We start from the raw sequence: 18,475 nt of genomic DNA, 5'->3' as shown, positions 1-18,475 counted from the left end.
TTTCATACAAAGATGCGTGAATGTATATCCATCCACGTCGGCCAGGCCGGTGTCCAAGTTGGCAATGCCTGCTGGGAGCTCCATTGTCTGGAGCATGGGATCCAGCCCAATGGACAGATGCCCAGTGACAAGACCATTGGAGGAGGAGACGATTCTTTCAACACTTTCTTTTATGAGACTGGGGCAGGAAAGTACGTCCCCAGGGCTGTTTATTTAGATTTGGAGCCCACCGTCATTGATGAGGTGCGCAATGGGACCTACAGAGAGCTGTTCCATCCCGAGCAGCTGATAACGGGCAAAGAGGATGCCGCCAACAACTATGCCCGTGGACACTACACCATTGGCAAGGAGGTCATTGAAGTGGTGTCGGACAGGATCCGCCTAATTGCCGACGGGTGCACTGGTCTTCAGGGTTTCCTGATCTTCCGCAGCTTTGGAGGTGGAACTGGCTCTGGGTTTGCCTCCTTGCTTATGGAGCGAATGTCTGTTGACTACGGCAAGAAGTCCAAGCTGGAGTTCTCCATCTACCCAGCTCCTCAGCTATCCACTGCGGTGGTGGAGCCATACAACTCTGTTCTGACCACCCACACCACCCTAGAGCACTCTGACTGTTCTTTCATGCTGGACAATGAGGCCATCTATGATATCTGCCGCAGGAACCTTGATATTGAGAATCCTACCTACACCAACCTCAACAGGCTCATTGGTCAGGTCGTGTCTTCCATTACAGCTGCCCTTCGTTTTGATGGATCTCTTAACGTTGATCTGACAGAGTTCCAGACCAACTTGGTGCCATATCCCCGTATCCATTTCCCTATGGTTTCCTATGCCCCTGTCATCAATGCCGAGAAGGCCTATCACGAGCAGCTCACAGTCGCTGAAATCACCAATGCCTGCTTTGAGCCGATCAATCAGATGGTAAAATGTGACCCTCGCCACGGCAAATATATGGCCTGCTGCATGCTATACCGTGGCGATGTGGTGCCCAAAGATGTCAATGCTGCCATTGCCAACATCAAGGGAAACCGTAAAATTCTGTTTGTCGACTGGTGCCCAACTGGTTTCAAAGTTGGCATCAACTACCAGCCCCCCTCCGTAGTACCTGGTGGAGATCTGGCCAAGGTCCAGAGATCTGTGTGTATGTTGAGCAACACCACTGCTATTGCTGAGGCCTGGGCTCGGCTTAACCACAAGTTTGATCTGATGTACGCCAAGCGTGCTTTTGTCCATTGGTACGTAGGTGAAGGCATGGAGGAGGGTGAGTTCTCTGAGGCCAGAGAGGACATGGCAGCCCTAGAGAAAGATTTTGAGGAGGTTGGACTCGAGTCCCTTGATGCTGGAGAGGATGAAGAAGGAGAAGGAGAGGAGGGATAAGTCATTTAGCTGGAAAATTAGAAAATGACTTCCTATTGATAGATAGCAAGTAGATCGTTGTTACATTATGAGAGGTGACTGACCACCAGTTAAGCAGGCAAAGACCTGTTCATTTCTCTCTCATTGCCCTGCCCAGGATCCCTTGTAAGCAAGTAAGTAAGTAAGTAGGTGTGTGCATATATTAATCCATTTATGGTGTTGATTTTCCAATATAATATATTTAAGTTAGAAAAAATAATATTCCAAAATGTATAACATTTCACAAAGTTTCATTGCAACCTCTGGGTGAAAGTATGAAGGAGCTGTACTAATCTGATGTTTTGGGGACAATACATTAATACACTTAAATAATAATTAACTTATAATAAATAGTGGAAACAACACATGAGTGGTCGCTCTCCTAGAGTCAGACCCCTAAATATTTACAAAAATAATATGATAACAGAATGTTAGTGGTAAAAGTAATATCTAACCTATAGTAGATAGATAACCTTTATATATTATATAATACCCCCTTTTTATTTTATATTGTTTTTAATAACAGATATACACTAGACAAGATGATTTTTATGTATCCTCTTTTAGAGAAGCCTTCTATAGGTAAAGGTAATTCAAAAGGTAAGTTTAGTCTACAACAAACAACTATATTTACCCAGTATATAAGTTAGTTTTAGTTTTTTGTTAGTTTTTATTTAGGCTTAGTTTATAACCCCATATAATAGTATGTGGCCTGTTGTTAGTATTGTTATTATTTTAGCTTTGAAATAGATTATTTCGTGGTTACAGGCACACAATGGTCTTATGGATGTCATGCATCCCCTCGTAGTGGGAGGTGGTATGCCAGCCAATATTTATTATTTCTAGACCTCACTTTATCCTACCATGTAATTTATATTCTTTATATATATACCAGGAGTTTTCAACGTTTTCAGGACAAGGACCCTTTAGCTTAGAGATGAAGCAGGGACCCCCTCAATGTGTGATGCAGATTTTCATCGATTTCATAGATAGATTCATAGACTTGTTTGACAGCACTGTCATCGGTCTATGTTGGATTTGTGTTTTTAGTTAACTTGACCTTTCACTCTGCTCTTTTTTACCTCCACAAAGATTTGGCGGCCCCCCTGTAGTAACTCTGAGGACCCCCTAGGGGTCCCGGACCCCCTGTTGAAGACCCCTGATATAGACTAAACTATTTCACATCTTTAGTTCAATGGGCCCCAAGAAGGCACTTTTATCTGTCTACATCAATGGCCAGGCTTTTTGTCATTTGTATCACTATATTGTTATTTTTCTGCCTCTCATTACAGTGATTCAATCTTCATTCCCACCGGATGCGATAAAGATAACGAAAACAATATGTCGACGTTCACATCAATCATGACGGCTTTATCGTTGTGGTGTGGACGCTGCCATCCACTTCAATTGAAAACTATATTTTTTGATATTATCTTTATCGTTATCGCGCCCAGTGGGAAAGGGCCTTTAGTCGGCGACCAATCCGTAGGCCCAAATTATTTTTCCACCGACCTTGCTCACCGTGCTGACCGCCCATTTGGTTGGTTTTAGTATCATTTGTTTTACTGAGGATAAGATGAGAAATACGTTTAGGGTTAGACGCTTTAGAGTTACCATGGCGAGCCGGCCACTGCAGAATCCAAATATTGCACTTTTACTCCACTCAAATGATTTGAAAACGTAGGTTTTAACCGTTTTACCGAGGTTACGTTTAGGAATACCAGGCAGCCCGAGGCCTGTTTCATGTGATAGCATTCTTTGTATATTTTCCATTATCTGTTCATTCTACCTCTCTTGTTGTGGGATCAACACATGTTAATGTTGTTGCCATATTGATCAATGCTATACAGCAGGAGCTAGGGGTTGGTTCATGGGTGTTTCAGTAGCATCACACCTTTTTTTTTCCATAGTGGGAATGACATGTCTTGCTTATTAGTAGGCTACTGTTCCTCTTTTTTGGAGGTATTGCCAGACTGGGGGGACAACATGAATGTTGTTTTTTTAGTCAGTTCTCCTTTCACTTTATCAATAATTTCCCTTTATCAAACATTTATGTTGGTCAAATTTATGTTTGTTAGTTTTTATTTTATAAAACTACTGCACAGGGGAATTCTCAGTGTTGGCAGTGTGGCGATTTACTTCTCTCTCAAGGATTCTGTACGAACTGATTTTCCTTTATCTTGTTTTTTGTTAAATGTACCGTATATAGGCCTACTATGTAACTTCTCCAGCTTTCTGTTTGTAAACAGGGATTCAAACTGGCCCCGCCCCTCTCTCCCTGGGGGGAGGGGCTGGCGGGCGCTCGCTTAACAAACAGTTTGAAATGGAGACCCTTTAGTTTAGACACACCCTTGCACTGTCATTGGCTGGGAGCTCGAGGGGCGGGTGCTCGCTCACTTGCATTGCCATTAACAAACATGGGATTTTTGAACATTATTTTTATTTATTTGTATTTAAATTTTTTTTTTTCATAGATCTACACTATGTTCTTAGAGAACATTGTATTGTTAGTAAATGTTAATATATATTTTGTTGGTCATTTCAAGTAGTCTCGCGTAGCCAGACAACTATTCCACAATCTCTGAATGCTATATAGAGTCTGGAACAGCAGCTCCAGAACGGCGAGTATCGAAAACGGGCATTAAAGTTCAAAAATCTATATTTTAAAATGTCATTTCTGCTAAGCAGCAAGCTAAACATGCTTATATGATTTTTATTTATATAATGATAAATATTTGTGGGATGTGAGACGGAAGCGGAAGTGACGAGGGCTTCACTTCCGCTTTGACCGGGTACTCATCGTTCTTCTCTTGATGCGCCAGACTGTATGCTGGGAGCATTTGACCAAATCGCGGAGGCAACAGTCTGGCCACGCGAGACTACATTTCAAGTAACCTGACTCCGCCAGATAAGGGCGGACTGGGCGGTACGCACTGCTGCCACCATCTGGCGGAGTCAGGTTACATTTCAAGAACTTTAAAGGAGTAGTTCACCCCCAAAATGACTTTTTTTCTATTGATTAGTCACGCCTTGGAGACTAGAGTTCAATAATATTTTTAGTTTTTTGTTGCATTCCTAAGACAAAAATGTGATAACAATAAATTTACCCCCATTGATTCCGGATGGGGACCCGTTTTGAAACGGGTCCCCATCCGGAATCAATGGGGGTAAATTTACTTGAATCAAATGGCTGAATGGAGAAATAAGCTAGTTGCCTGTCTCGTGTATCCTGTTGTAACACCTTTGCAGCCGGAATCCTCATCTGTAATACAAACCTGGATCATACAGTATCTCCTCCTAAATTCTGATTAAAAAGTCAAATCTTGGCAAACTATCTAGACAGAGAATACCTACTGTAGCCTCGGTAGTACGAAGGCTTTTATTTTCATTTGCGTTCGACACAATAGACATAGAAAGGTAGTTATGCCTCGTCCAGTTCTGACACTTTTTTTGGCATCCTACTAGTTCCAAATTCTTTTAGCTAGAAATTTTGTTCAAATTTAAACTTGTTCAACTTTAGGGCCGATGCATACTTTCAGTTAGGTTCGGGGAGTCACACTATCTTGGCAGCACCAAACAGCCGGATTAATGGCGGTAGGCCTACCCACCCCCCGAACAAGTGGAGTACGCAGTTTGTACTTCTCTTTGCAAATTGTTATACTTTTTGAGATTAAAAAGTGGATTTCTCTTGGAAATGAATTCTGTCTCACCATTTATATTACTGCATGGGCTTGAGCTGAAGTCCATCTGAGGAGAGATGTGTACATTTTCAATAGAAAATGTACATAATACTGTACATATAATATATAATATATGTACATATACTTTTTATATTTTTAATACATAAATGCGTTCACAACAGCCCGTTTGGTTTCCGCCCAACGCGGAAACCACTAGAAGAAGCGGCGTCGCTCTGATTTGGTTCCCTCCCTTTGTTTCCCCAATCCCTATTAAAATGCTAGAGTAGCCTAGTGTAGTCTTTCCAGTCGCTACGAGTTGGACTAAAAAAAGATGCATATACCAAACAATTTTTTCAAAAGCAAAACTACTCTGCATCAAGGAGTTTATTAGGTAGGCCCTAAAAGCATGTCCTTGAGTGCAGGGGAATTATTTTGGGTTAAAACTGATTCCGGTGGATAGTTCCGGCCAAATTGTAGTCCTTTGAGTACTACAACATGACGTTTTGTGGTTTCCGCTCCAGACCGGTTACAAGTCCGAAAAGTGAAGTGATCCCAGACTACATAAATGCCAGTTCGGCTCCTAGCCTCACGTAGCCAGACGAATCTGCATCGTAAAGAAAAATTGCGAGGCTATAGTCGGCTGCCACTCTTATGTTCTTTCTTTTAGATAGCCTTTTAACCAGCGGTTCCCAAACTTTTCAGGTCGAGACCCAAAGAGAGATTAGATGTTGATGAAGTCATTTGCTTTCCTGTAGGACTGCAATTAGGATTTCTGTTACACCAGATGGAGCTCGTGCCAACAAAAAAATGACGTCAAGAAGATGTTTTTGGTGGAGAATGAATTAAAAATAATGAATTAAAATATATATATATGTTTTATTTATTTATTTTTTATGTAGAAAAAGAAATGGGATTTTTACTGGTCCGTGATTGGGAAACAGTGTTTTAAACCAAACTATGAGAACATAGGCTTACGCGGTTATAATATCAAGGCGATGACACGTGACACAATTATAATATTTCTACTTATATTACATGAACCAGCCAGGTGAGCTTCCACTCTTAGTTCCTTTACTTTTTCCTTTTCCTTATTTCAGCCCAGCAGCTGTCAACACATCAGCTGATCAGCATCAGATAACTGCAGATTTGTAAATTTGTTTGTTTTATATGATTTGTACCTTTGTTACGATTATGCACCCTTCAACTGGGTCCATGGAATCTGTTGCTGGATATATAGTCACCGTCGCATTATGGTTGTATTCGAGGATGTTGCAAACTGTGTGTGAGCAGCTATGACTGCTGATGGAAGCTTGCCCTGTGATGGTTGCTAAGCTAGCATTGGACAATCACTTTTAGGGAGGGGCTTAGCGAAGGACTAATTGAACCACTAGCAATTAAACTTGTGTCTAATATTTACTTTCAGGGTATATTCATTGTGGTGGGATGGTGCAAAAAGTATGTTTATCTGCTGATGACCTTCTTTTGTATATTTCCAATCCAAGTGTTTCTTTACCTGCGGTTTTATCGGTTAAGGTTTTCGGAAATTGTCAGGGTATGAGCTGCATTTGGTAAAAAGTGAGCTTTTCTGGTCATCCAAGCCATGTTCCAGCTCAGGGTTGTTTGTCCATGATGTATTTTGCATAATCTTAATCATAACCTTTTTTTTAAGTGAACCTTGTTGCTTTTGCTGATAGTCTGTTGCCAAAATATTTATATTGCATGTCTTCCTTATGTGCCTGTTTCTATCTCCAAATGATTCGACTCTTTGAATCAAACCTGCAAACCCCCAAGCATCAAGAAATTCCTCCAAAAACTAAAGGAGTTGGATGACTTGACTTCAGGTTTTTATGGGACTTGTGTACTGTCAAATATCGTAGAGATACAATTAGCCTATACAATATGACTATGTATTCACACAAGAGACTTTCCTCACAGTGCTGGCCAGTACTTCATGGACACACAATGGCAGATTCAGGACACACCTGTGCAAATCTGCATTGTTAGGCAATGGTTTCTGTTGTGTATGACGTCGGTCAACAGCTCAGTGAGTCTACATAAACGTGTTATAAAGCATAAATATCAACCTTGAGGACATAATCTTATATAAAGTTGGGGGAAGCAGAGAGGGTTTTAAGGTGTTATATAGCGAGCGAGGTACAGAGAGGGAAGAAACAGACGGACGGACAGTGAGAGCCGAGTCAAGCGTGACTAGATCATACAAAGATGCGTGAGTGCATCTCCATCCACATCGGCCAGGCCGGTGTGCAAGTCGGCAATGCCTGCTGGGAGCTCTATTGTCTGGAACATGGGATCCAGCCCAATGGACAGATGCCCAGTGACAAGACCATTGGAGGAGGAGACGATTCTTTCAATACTTTCTTCATTGAGACTGGGGCTGGAAAATACGTTCCCAGATCAGTTTTTGTAGATCTGGAGCCTACTGTCATTGATGAGGTGCGCACTGGGACCTACCGACAATTGTTCCATCCGGAGCAGTTGATCAGTGGCAAAGAGGATGCCGCTAACAACTATGCCCGTGGACACTACACCACTGGAAAGGAGATCATTGAACTGGTGTCGGACAGGATCCGCAAACTGTCTGATCAGTGCACTGGTCTTCAGGGTTTCCTAATATTCCGCAGCTTTGGAGGTGGAACAGGTGCTGGTTTCACCTCATTGCTGATGGAACGCCTGTCTGTTGACTACGGCAAGAAGTCCAAGCTGGAGTTCTCCATCTACCCGGCTCCTCAGGTGTCCACTGCAGTGGTGGAGCCTTACAACTCCATTCTGACCACCCACACCACCCTAGAGCACTCCGACTGTTCCTTCATGGTGGATAATGAGGCCATCTATGATATCTGCCGTAGGAACCTTGATATTGAGCGTCCTACCTACACCAACCTCAACAGGCTTGTTAGTCAGGTTGTGTCTTCCATTACAGCCTCCCTTCGTTTTGATGGAGCTCTTAATGTTGATCTGACAGAGTTTCAGACCAACTTGGTGCCATATCCCCGTATCCATTTCCCAATGGTTTCCTATGCCCCTGTCATCTCTGCTGAGAAGGCTTACCACGAGCAGCTCACAGTTGCAGAAATCACAAATGCCTGCTTTGAACCAATCAATCAGATGGTAAAATGTGACCCTCGCCACGGCAAGTACATGGCCTGCTGCCTTCTGTACCGTGGTGATGTGGTGCCCAAAGATGTCAATGCCGCCATCAGCACCATCAAGGCAAACCGTAAAATCCAGTTTGTCGACTGGTGCCCAACTGGTTTCAAAGTTGGCATCAACTACCAGCCCCCCACCGTAGTACCTGGTGGAGATCTGGCCAAGGTCCAGAGGGCTGTGTGCATGTTGAGCAACACCACTGCTATTGCTGAGGCCTGGGCTCGACTTGACCACAAGTTTGATCTGATGTACGCCAAGCGTGCTTTTGTCCATTGGTACGTAGGTGAGGGCATGGAAGAGGGAGAGTTCTCTGAGGCCAGAGAGGACATGGCAGCACTAGAGAAGGATTATGAGGAAGTTGGAATGGACTCCGTTGAGGGTGAGGGAGAGGGCGAAGAAGAGGATTAAGCCATTTGACAGGGGAAATGATGTCTTATTGATAGACCCAGATCATTGTGTTACTCTGGTTCCTGACAGCTAGCGAGTAAGTGAACTTGCAACAACAAAATTGAAGCTGTCCTGACATACAGTCGTCGCCTGGCATATATGATTCAGGCGACACAATTTGATTGGTTGAGACTTGTCCAACCAATCAAATTAACCAGCAAGTGTAAACAACTAACTAATTAATACAATAACTGATGAGAGTAGAGGATATCTCTGCTTCATCAAGCAACAGCGCAAGCGGGCGCACACATACACAGCTGTCTCCCTTACATATGTGAGACCCAGTCCCTTCCGTAAGAACAGCGACTAGATGAGGGTCTCACTATACGGTTTGACTGTTTAAATAAACAATCCTGAAATCATTATATTCCAACCAGACATAACATGGTCATATTGTATCTGAAAAAGTCAAGAAGGGGGTTAGTCACTAACTCAGACAGGTACAAGCAGTAAACTGTTTGTGTGGCATGTTCTGCAAACCAATAACAACAGCAATACAATATAAAACTAAATAATAATTATAATAAGATAATACTGGACTGTATTGAAATCAAACAAATAATACTAATACTAATATACTAATACAATACTAATACTAATGATACAATTAATACAAATAATACAAATAAATTACATTAAATTTAAAACATTTAAAACAATAATAATACACACTAACCATCTTTAAATACCTCTTAGCAGCAGTGGGGATGTGCATTGTGGAATGTGCAGAATTAGGGGGATTAATATAATATAATATAATGAGCCGTGAGGTAAGGTATATGCATATATGCATCAGGTACGCTTATATACATTAGTGCAAGTAACAGTGTGAGCAAAACCTACATGGTTAGTTAGTTTAGTTTTTTTTTAGGTCCCAGGCTGGGAGACACAACAAGTGCCTTGCCAGTCCACATCCTCACAAACCAAACCACAAGCGTGTAAAGGCCCTCTGCCTTTGTGTATAGAAGTCCGCGACTATCTCCTTAGTCGTGCTACCGACGTTCGTGACATTGACTAGACGCCATGACTAGACTGATAGACTGATACCATTCCTGAAGAAACAGAGGGCATGCTGTATATAGATAGTTATTTACCTCTCTCTCCATTTACTTCCTGATTTAAATTTAAATTTTAAAAGTTCAATATTGTAAAAAAGTATAAAACATTTTAAAACTTTTCAAAATATCTAATATATACTCAATAGTTTAAATAACATGAGCTCTCCTATAGCGAGCCCACTATTATATAATATTTATTAAACTAACTAATAATAACAAAATGTCAGTGGTCCAACTAATACTTTATCCTACCACTATATAATTACATATATTTCATTTCAGAATATCCAAAACTATACAATATTATATCAACGTTTATCCTTTTTTTAAAGAAGATTATTTTTTTGTAGTAACGCCATGTATGGAGATAGCTAACGTAACGGACAGAACGGCCCATACAAGGAGATATGTACGTGTGTCTTGTTTGATACCATGCGAAGTGAGCACCGCTCACTTTGCACTGGTGCAATTTTTTTGAATTCTTTTGATTTTATTTTATTATTTCATGCTTCCGGTGGAGCCAAGGCCCCACTGAAACAAACTGCAAAAGCTTTGCAATTCATACATGACATACAAAAACTATTTATGAACTTAAAATATTTATAATATATCAACAGCAATTCTAAAAACATTTCTATGCCTCTTTTTTTCTTCTATAACTAGATAGTGTCAATGTCTCTGCACTTTTTTTCTTTTTGTGTGTGCTGTGCCACTACTACTACAGTAGTACCAGTACTCAAAGATGCCATTTCTGTGGTGCTTTCAGTCTAACACACACTCCCCATTGGCCAGGGGAGATATTATAGGACTACTTTGTTAACTCCTCATGAAATTAATCTGTAAATTGCTTTTCTATTGTCCTGTGGTAGTTTTTTTGTTGCACTTTTGTTTTTATCCAGTTGTTGTAGAATGTTGAATGGGCCACAATGGAAATGCCTTTTGGCTTTTTGTGTCATTCATCATTCGGCATGTTCGTAACTTGTTGTACTGCCTGTACCTTTAAAGAAAACACACCTAGTGTGAAGTGAGTGGTGCAATATATTTACTTCATTAAGCGTCCTGTGAAGCTTGGCCAATGTGACCCTGGGAGTACAACACCATTTGGGCGCTTTGTGCAAAGATGTAGGCCAGATGTATGCCAAGCTTCGCATCCCACAAAGCTTGGCCAATGTGACCCTGAGTGTACAGCAAACTTTGGGCGCTTTGTGCAAAGCTGTAGGCCAGATGTAGGCCAAGGTTTGTGAACCCTTGGCATAAAAAACTTTGGACAAAGACAGATGTTGGAGCTCAGCTCCTTCCAGGAGCACTGCTCAAAAACCTCAATATAAACATCAATCAATCAAACCCTTTGACCTCAGGTGGCTACACCAAATACCGTATCTACCACTCCTACAAAGAGGAACTCCCCTTGCACATCAGGGCAGGGGACAGTCTTATGATGCAGGAGTATGTGTGAGCATGAGCCCACACTTTACATTGGTAAGATTTGAATTTGCACACACACAGCAAGGCCGTTTGTCATTCTGGAGTGTACTTCTACCACGGTTATGCTGTTGACCCTGAATTAATGAATGGAACGTCCTTCAAGATGGCGGGAACTCAATCGACTTCGAAGGCAGGGCGGCATAAAAATGAGTAATGGGATTTGGCCATGGTCCCCCGGACGATGAACCCTAACTATTTGATTGACCCATGACCTTTTCCCTGTAGTGCCACCACCCACCCTCAGGCCAAAATGTCAACTTTGCACACAAGATTTCTCATAACAGGCAGATTGCAAGACCCAAGGAGCAGCTGCAGACATCTCAAGAATCAAGTTTCAAGAGGGGTTTATTTTTGTCACTCACTAAAACAAGTAGGCTACACAGTTCAACCAGCGTAATGTTGATGTTGCATGTTCTGTGCAAGACTGAGCTAACAACAAATTCAGGCTCGCAGGCCACTTCCAGCCCGTGGCGCAATTTTGACTGGCCCACCAATCAATCAATCAATCAATCAATCAATCAATCAATCAATCAATCAATCAATCAAAAAATAAAATAAAATAAAAAACACTTAAAAAAAAGGTTATTATCTTATCTTTAATTACATTACTATTACATGAATAATCATCCAGGAAGGCAAAACTCATCTCATGCAAATTCAATACCAATATGATTAATTTGTCAGAAAACAATGTCAGTTAAGATCAATAAGGCACCAATGAAAGACAGAAGTTATCAAGTATCATTAATGCTGTCATTTTATCAACTGGTCCCTGGCCCCTTGCCCTTTTTGTAAGGGTGCCCACATGTTCAGCTATTTGAGTAGCCCTGATGTAGGGTATATGGAAACAGGAAACAAACACATCAAGCACACATTAGTGCAAGTAACTGTGAGAGCAAAACAAAGCATGGGTATTTACAGGTAGATGCAGTTTGTTTCCCCCCCTTTTTTTTGTACAAATCCGTGTTCAGGGTTCTGACGGCCACTGGGAAAAAGCTCTTACTAAGCCTTGAGCCCTGGGCAGTGAAACCCTTCAAACTCCACTCCACTGGCTCCCGGTTGCGGCCCGCACTGAATACAAAACACTGATGCTGACCGTCAAAACAGCCAAAGGTATGGCTCTTCCATACGTCCAAAATCTGATCAACCCCTACAACCCCATCTGTTCACTCAGATCAGCCAACACTGGGATGCTGACAGCCTGACACTGACAGAACCCTTGCTAAAAGCCCAGGATAAAAATCCACTCGTCCTAGACAATTTGCCCTTCAAACCCTTCAAACTCTTGCCAGTCTGCTGGGGCTGCTAAAGCAGGGCTTCTGTTGTCCACGGCATGTATACAATCCATAAAGCACGTGCAAGGACATAACAATTAAATAATTAAATAACGAAATAATTTAAAAAAGACAGGAGAAAATGCCAAGGTGTTCCGCAAAGTTGTGACAAAGTTGTGACAGGACATTTTGTAACGTCCACAAAAAATCTGTACAGTTGGACTACTATAAAACTGACAGGCAGGCAGTGTCGCTTATCTACTCTGCATTTTCAAAATAAATAAAAAAACATAATTTGAATATTCAATGCAACCTGTGAAAAGGATCTTATTTAAACTTCAAGAATCTGTCTAAATTGTATACTTGAATTATTTATATACTGAAAAGGAAGAAAAAACAACAACATTAAATACAGTGTCCACATTTTTACTATACATTTATACATGCATGGCAGAGACATTTGTTTGGTATTTCTTCTTTATTTATGTTTTATTTATTTTATTTCCCTCAATGTTACTTGGCAAATTCCTGTCTACCTGGAAACTACTACTGCTACAACACAACATAATGAACCTAGATTATATTTATGAATATTACTGCTTTGATTAAAGTAAATAGCACTTAAAGTTCAAGTCAAATGTATGCTACATATTCACACAGCTGCCACAAAGCTGCCAAGCACTGTTGTTCACTTATCGTCATCTCTGTACATTTTCAAAATCTCAAACATATATATAAAAGTGCTCTTATTTAATCCCATATGGTGAATGGGTTCTCCAATTTTAAAATTGTCTAGTGCTGTGGTCCAGGGATCACCGGTGGTCCGTGGGTTTGGCTCAGATGCTGAATAAATAATGGACCTTGATATGAAATAGGTTAACATTGAAACCACTGGTCTAGTAGCAGTGGTTCTCAACCTGTGGGGGTCCCCAAATTATTATTAAGTGTGTAGAGGGTATCTGCACATTTCTAAAGTGACAATTTAAGGACTTTTGAATACCTCTAAAATGACAAGTTAAAAATTGGTCACATTTTCAAATATTAAGGGCAGAAATTGTGAAAATAGCTGATCTAGCTGATCTACATGCTCACAACATTGCGAGGCGTTGTGAGCATGTAGATCTGCTATTTTCACATTATAACCATGTCATACAAAATGTAATGCCTCGACTCGTCAGAGTGGAGGGGTCCCGAGTTAAAATATGATTATTTTGGGGGTCGCGGCCTGAAAAAGTTGAGAACCAGAAGAATTGTGGAGATTCTTTAGTAACTGGTGATTTCTTGAAGAGGAACTAACTAATACATTGAACCCATTGATTGAATGTTAGCCATCCTGACTTGTGGCTCCTCTGCTGGGCTTTGACAACAGAACCTCTGATTCATTCGAAGCATTATTGACTTTAAATGACTTCTGAACTTGACACCCACAAAAGCGTAGAAGACAGGGTTGAGACAGCAGTGGGAGAACGCAATGAGTCGGCATACATAGAAGGCATAATCAAGCCGAATGCTTACTTGACAAGGTGACAGTCGGTAGTCGTCAGCCAGCATCTTAAGAAATATGACCACATTGTACGGTATCCAGCCGACGAAAAACACAGCCACAATGCAAAAGATCAGCTTCACAGTTCTGTTCTTCATGTGGGACTTGGTCCTCGAAATTCTTCCCAGTATTTGAATGTAGCAGAATGCCATCACTACAAATGCGGCAAGGAAAAAGATATTCTGCTGGTAAGTGCCTGCCTTTTTCCACAGGGAGTCCCTAAATTCACATCCTTGGGAGTCTTCCTTTTTGTGGTGGTGGACTGTGATGACAGAACTGAAGAGCAGGGATGGCATAGCTGCTCCAATGCTGACCACCCAAAGCACTGCAGACACAGTGGCGCCATAGCTGACCCTCTGCGTGCCACGGTCAAACAGGGGATGGACCACGGCCAGATAGCGGTGGATGGTCATGACGGTCAGGAACAACACGCTGCTGTAAAACCCGATGAAGAAGATGAAGGTCACGATGTTACACAGTCTCTCTGGGAGGACCCAGCCCCAGATGTGGTAGACGGCCCAGAAGGGGAGGCCGGCGGTAAACACGAGGTCAGAGATGGCCAGGTTGAGGATGAAGATGTTGGTGAGGGACTTGAGGTTCTCGTACAACGCCAGGATCACGAGGACCAGAGAGTTGCCCAGGAGGCTCAGGGCGATCACCACGGAGAAGAAGACTGGGATGACGATGGAACCAAACTTGACCACTCCGCCTTTATCGCAGACCTCGTCTTCATAGTCATCGTCATAGTTGACATATTCCTCACTTTCATTCAAAGACGCAGACATGTTTACCTGGAATCTGGAAAAGGAACTTGGTCAACCAAATGTGTTGTTGTTAGGCCTATGTTTAGTTAGTTTAGTCAGCAACAATAAAAACATTTACAAAATATAAAGCGGTAATTAAAGGAGTAGTTCACCCCCAAAATGACTTTTTTTTCTATTGATTACTCATGCCATGGAGAGTACAGTTCAATAATATTTTTTGGTTTTTGTCACATTCCTAAGACAAAAATTTGATTCGAGTAAATTTACCCCCATTGATTCCGGATGGGGACCCGTTTCGAAACGGGTCCCCATCCGGAACGAATGGGGGTAAATTTATTATCACATTTTTGTCTTAGGAATGTGACAAAAAACTAAAAATATTATTGAACTCAAGTCTCCATGGCGTGACTAATCAATAGAAAAAAATCATTTTGGGGGTGAACTACTCCTTTAAGTCACTTAATTCTTAAGTCATTCCATGTAAGGAACACATTTTCTACTGGATTTTATTTTAACAGTCATGCTGAAAATAAAAAAAGAAGCTTACCCTATTGACTGGTTGGGTTCTTCTGTTGGATGTGATAGCTTCACCTCACTAGTTATTGCTGGCTCTACCTGTGGTTGAAGCCTATAGTTTCTGTTCCTCTTGGATCCCCATTTGCTGCTACTGTGATGTTAAGTAAATTGTTAATTCTTGACTTTTTCTTTTTCTCTTTCCAGAGTATTTCTACGTGGCAGCAGTATTGATACTTTTACTAAAGTAACACATTTGAATACTTTTTCCAACTGGTTATTACACGGTGTGCCAGGTCACGTAGGCCTACTATAGTGTCACACCCATTCCCGACAAGGCCTACTATAGTGTCACACCCATTCCCGTCACGTAGGCCTACTATAGTGTCACACCCATTCCCGACACCCACTCCAGACCGAGTGTCACACCCATTTTTTTTTCAGTTGATAAAACAGTAAAATGTGTTTCCTCATTGTGCTCCAGGTTATGTATTGTCAAACCATTGCACATAAAGAGCAAAAGCATTATGGCATACCCTGTTGGAGCTCTGTCACTAACTGTATGATTTGCTGGATTGAAGACAGACATACCCTATCTTCACCGAATGTGTTGCCTGAGCAATTGATATAGGCCTAATCATTAATCATTAATTAGCTGAAGCAAAAAAAAAAAGGTTATTGTGAGACTCATTGCATTGTAACAAAATTAACAAAGAACTACGGCAAATCATTATTAGGTTACAAGACACACATAACCACTTCAACCCAAGCCTGCATTTCACATTGTGAGCTATGCACAATTAGATCTTCTATTTTCAAAAGATTTGTATACATTTGTATATATTGAAAACTTGTGAAATGGGACATTCTGCAAATGAGTTTGTAAATAAAGACTAATATCTCCTCCCTCCTTGGGGTGGAGACAGTGTTTGATTATAAATTACAGCAAGAACTGCACAACAACACTTAGATTGATATTCCTGTATGTCTATAAAGAAATTATTATCAGTGGTGGAAAAAGTATTCAATTTTATATCAGTAGGCCTACAGTAATATAGAAATACTCTGTTACAAGTCCAGAATTCAAAATTGTAAAATGTAAAAGTATGGAAGCATTGGCATCAAAATGTACTCAAAGCTACAAAAGTAGACTACAATTACAAAATGTTTGAAAATAACAGCCTAGGTAGGGCTAAAGTGGTTTATGTATGATTTATAGGCCACCCTTATATAATGTATATCTGCAAAGTAAGTACCTAACTAGTTTTCAAATGAATGTAGTGGAGTAGATCGTAAAAGTAGGTATATTGGAAATAGCCTACTCCAGTTAGTAGCCTACAAATACTTCAAAACTGTACTTTGAGTAAATGTAGCCTACTTACTTTTTTTTTTTTTTGCTTCTGGGGGTCCCTGGAACAAAATATTCCTAACAGTTTTCTGAAAAAAAAAAACTTGTGTTGCTATATCAGTTGTTCTCTAAACTTTGTCATGTCAAGGACCCCCAAAATGATATGTATTTGGCCGGCTTGGCCGCGGACCCCCATCTCAAAATATTTTGTTCCAGGGACCACCCAGAAACAAAGATTTGAGTTAAAAAATGTTCACTCTAAATTTGCCAAGAAGCAGAATAGATTCACCATACATGCGTTAAAAGGAGACACAACAATGCTTTGAAGTAGGCTACTTCCACCGCGGTCACATGACACAACTGTTTACACTGCAACGACAACCAAACTATGTTGACATCTTTGCCCCGCCTCCCCCAGCAATTTGCCTCTCGCTATTGGCCTCAGACCTACACGTCGCTACGTGACTGGCTGGTTCCAAAGCCAGCAAGATTGTGTGCACATGATGTAAACTATGCGGATCGATGGACCAGCCTGTTGTCTTTAAAAAGTATGTCAAAGTTGTTTTCTTTTCATGTGTAAATATTAAATAATGAACATTATGTGTACAAAGGAAACGAATTACGTTGCTGCGCCGTAGCTAATTTCCCATGACATGATCAGTGTGTCTGTCAAGTTATAATAGCGTGTAACATTGTAACAACTAAGTAGTAGCCTACTTTGATGATTTCAGCCTCGATAACTCCTTCATATTTAGCTTTAGCAGCAATCAACATTGATTGTTGTGATCGCACATATAATACACATTTCCAACAATGTTATTTGTATTTCTTATTCGTTGTTTCGTTTTTTGGGAATGGGACATTGCGAAATGGTCAATGGAATGTGACCAAGCAAGCTGCGATCAGCTGTCCAGCAGGTTATGTACATTTACTTACTGTACTTAAGTACAGTTTTGAGATATTTGTTCTTTACTTGAGTATTTCCAATTTCCAATACTTTTTAACTTCTACTCCACTACATGGCAAATATTGTACCTTTACTCCACTACAATTATTTTTAAACTTTATAGTTACTAGTTACTTTGTAGATTTTGATTGTTATCACAGAATATACATGCACTTCAGCCCTATTTCGGCCATTTGAAAATAGTTGATCTACAAGCTCACAATGCCACGCGATAGATTTTGAGCGTGTAGATGTGCTATTTTCTAAATATTTTTTTGAAAACTTGAAATGGGACATTCTGCATATGAGTACTTTCAAGTACGTTACGATAACAATACTTGTGTACGTTTGCTCAAGTAAATGTACTTGTAATGGAGTATTTCTACATTGTGGTATTGATACATTTACTAAAGAGTTTGAGTAATTTTTCCACCACTGTGGCTGGCAAACACTGGCCCATAAGAAACACGGACTGAGCTCATTTTCCTTTCCTTCACTGAGTCAGACTAGTGTCCAGCTACTTTAGCTATAGAATTATCTGGGCTAGCCTTGGATCAAGACTAGATGTATTTGAATAGAGCCCGACTTTAAACGTCTAAATCGATCAAATACATACAATAGTCTTGACCCAAGGGCAAGGCTATATCTGGGCATAATGTGGATGACAGTATGAGAACACTGCTTGCTTAGCTGAATACATCCTTGCTTAGCTGCATCCCTGTCCACTCCACAGTCCTATAATAGAATCATTTAATCAACTTTGTTGAAATAATGATAACATGTGAATTGTAAAACTAGTATTAGCCTCCTACTGTCAATGGTTTTCCTTGTTTAGTCGGTCTTGTTTTAATGTGTAA

At 40.8% G+C, this 18,475-nt stretch overlaps 4 protein-coding genes across 5 annotated transcripts in view; 3 read left to right on the top strand and 1 right to left on the bottom strand.

The window, feature by feature from the left end:
* Positions 1-12: 12 nt before the first annotated feature.
* LOC308288993 (tubulin alpha-3 chain-like) lies at positions 13-1,374 on the top strand (the record flags this gene model as incomplete). Its single annotated transcript, XM_080730486.1, has 1 exon — positions 13-1,374. The coding sequence occupies one exon, from the start codon at positions 13-15 to the stop codon at positions 1,372-1,374; it is 1,362 nt and encodes a 453-aa protein (XP_080586612.1).
* A 5,921-nt stretch (positions 1,375-7,295) lies between these two features.
* Positions 7,296-8,648, top strand: LOC308288985 (tubulin alpha-1D chain-like; the record flags this gene model as incomplete). The annotated part of the gene is made up of 1 exon (XM_080730473.1): positions 7,296-8,648. The coding sequence occupies one exon, from the start codon at positions 7,296-7,298 to the stop codon at positions 8,646-8,648; it is 1,353 nt and encodes a 450-aa protein (XP_080586599.1).
* Positions 8,649-13,800: 5,152 nt separating this feature from the next.
* LOC308288978 (chemokine XC receptor 1-like) lies at positions 13,801-14,832 on the bottom strand (the record flags this gene model as incomplete). Its single annotated transcript, XM_080730461.1, has 1 exon — positions 13,801-14,832. The coding sequence occupies one exon, from the start codon at positions 14,830-14,832 to the stop codon at positions 13,801-13,803; it is 1,032 nt and encodes a 343-aa protein (XP_080586587.1).
* A 2,338-nt stretch (positions 14,833-17,170) lies between these two features.
* Positions 17,171-18,475, top strand: part of fyco1a (FYVE and coiled-coil domain autophagy adaptor 1a) — a 50,678-nt gene continuing 49,373 nt past the window's right edge. The window contains exon 1 of one of the 2 annotated variants that reach the window (XM_080724325.1): positions 17,171-17,220. The gene's annotated coding sequence lies outside the window, so the exon portion shown is untranslated. The remainder of the gene's footprint in view (positions 17,221-18,475) is intronic. The other variant, XM_080724326.1, reaches the window with a different exon arrangement.

Source organism: Nannobrachium achirus (genome assembly GCF_963921795.1).
Source record: "Nannobrachium achirus genome assembly, chromosome: 1".
Classification (NCBI taxonomy): Eukaryota; Metazoa; Chordata; class Actinopteri; order Myctophiformes; family Myctophidae; genus Nannobrachium; species Nannobrachium achirus.
This window is presented reverse-complemented; position numbering and strand designations above follow the sequence as displayed.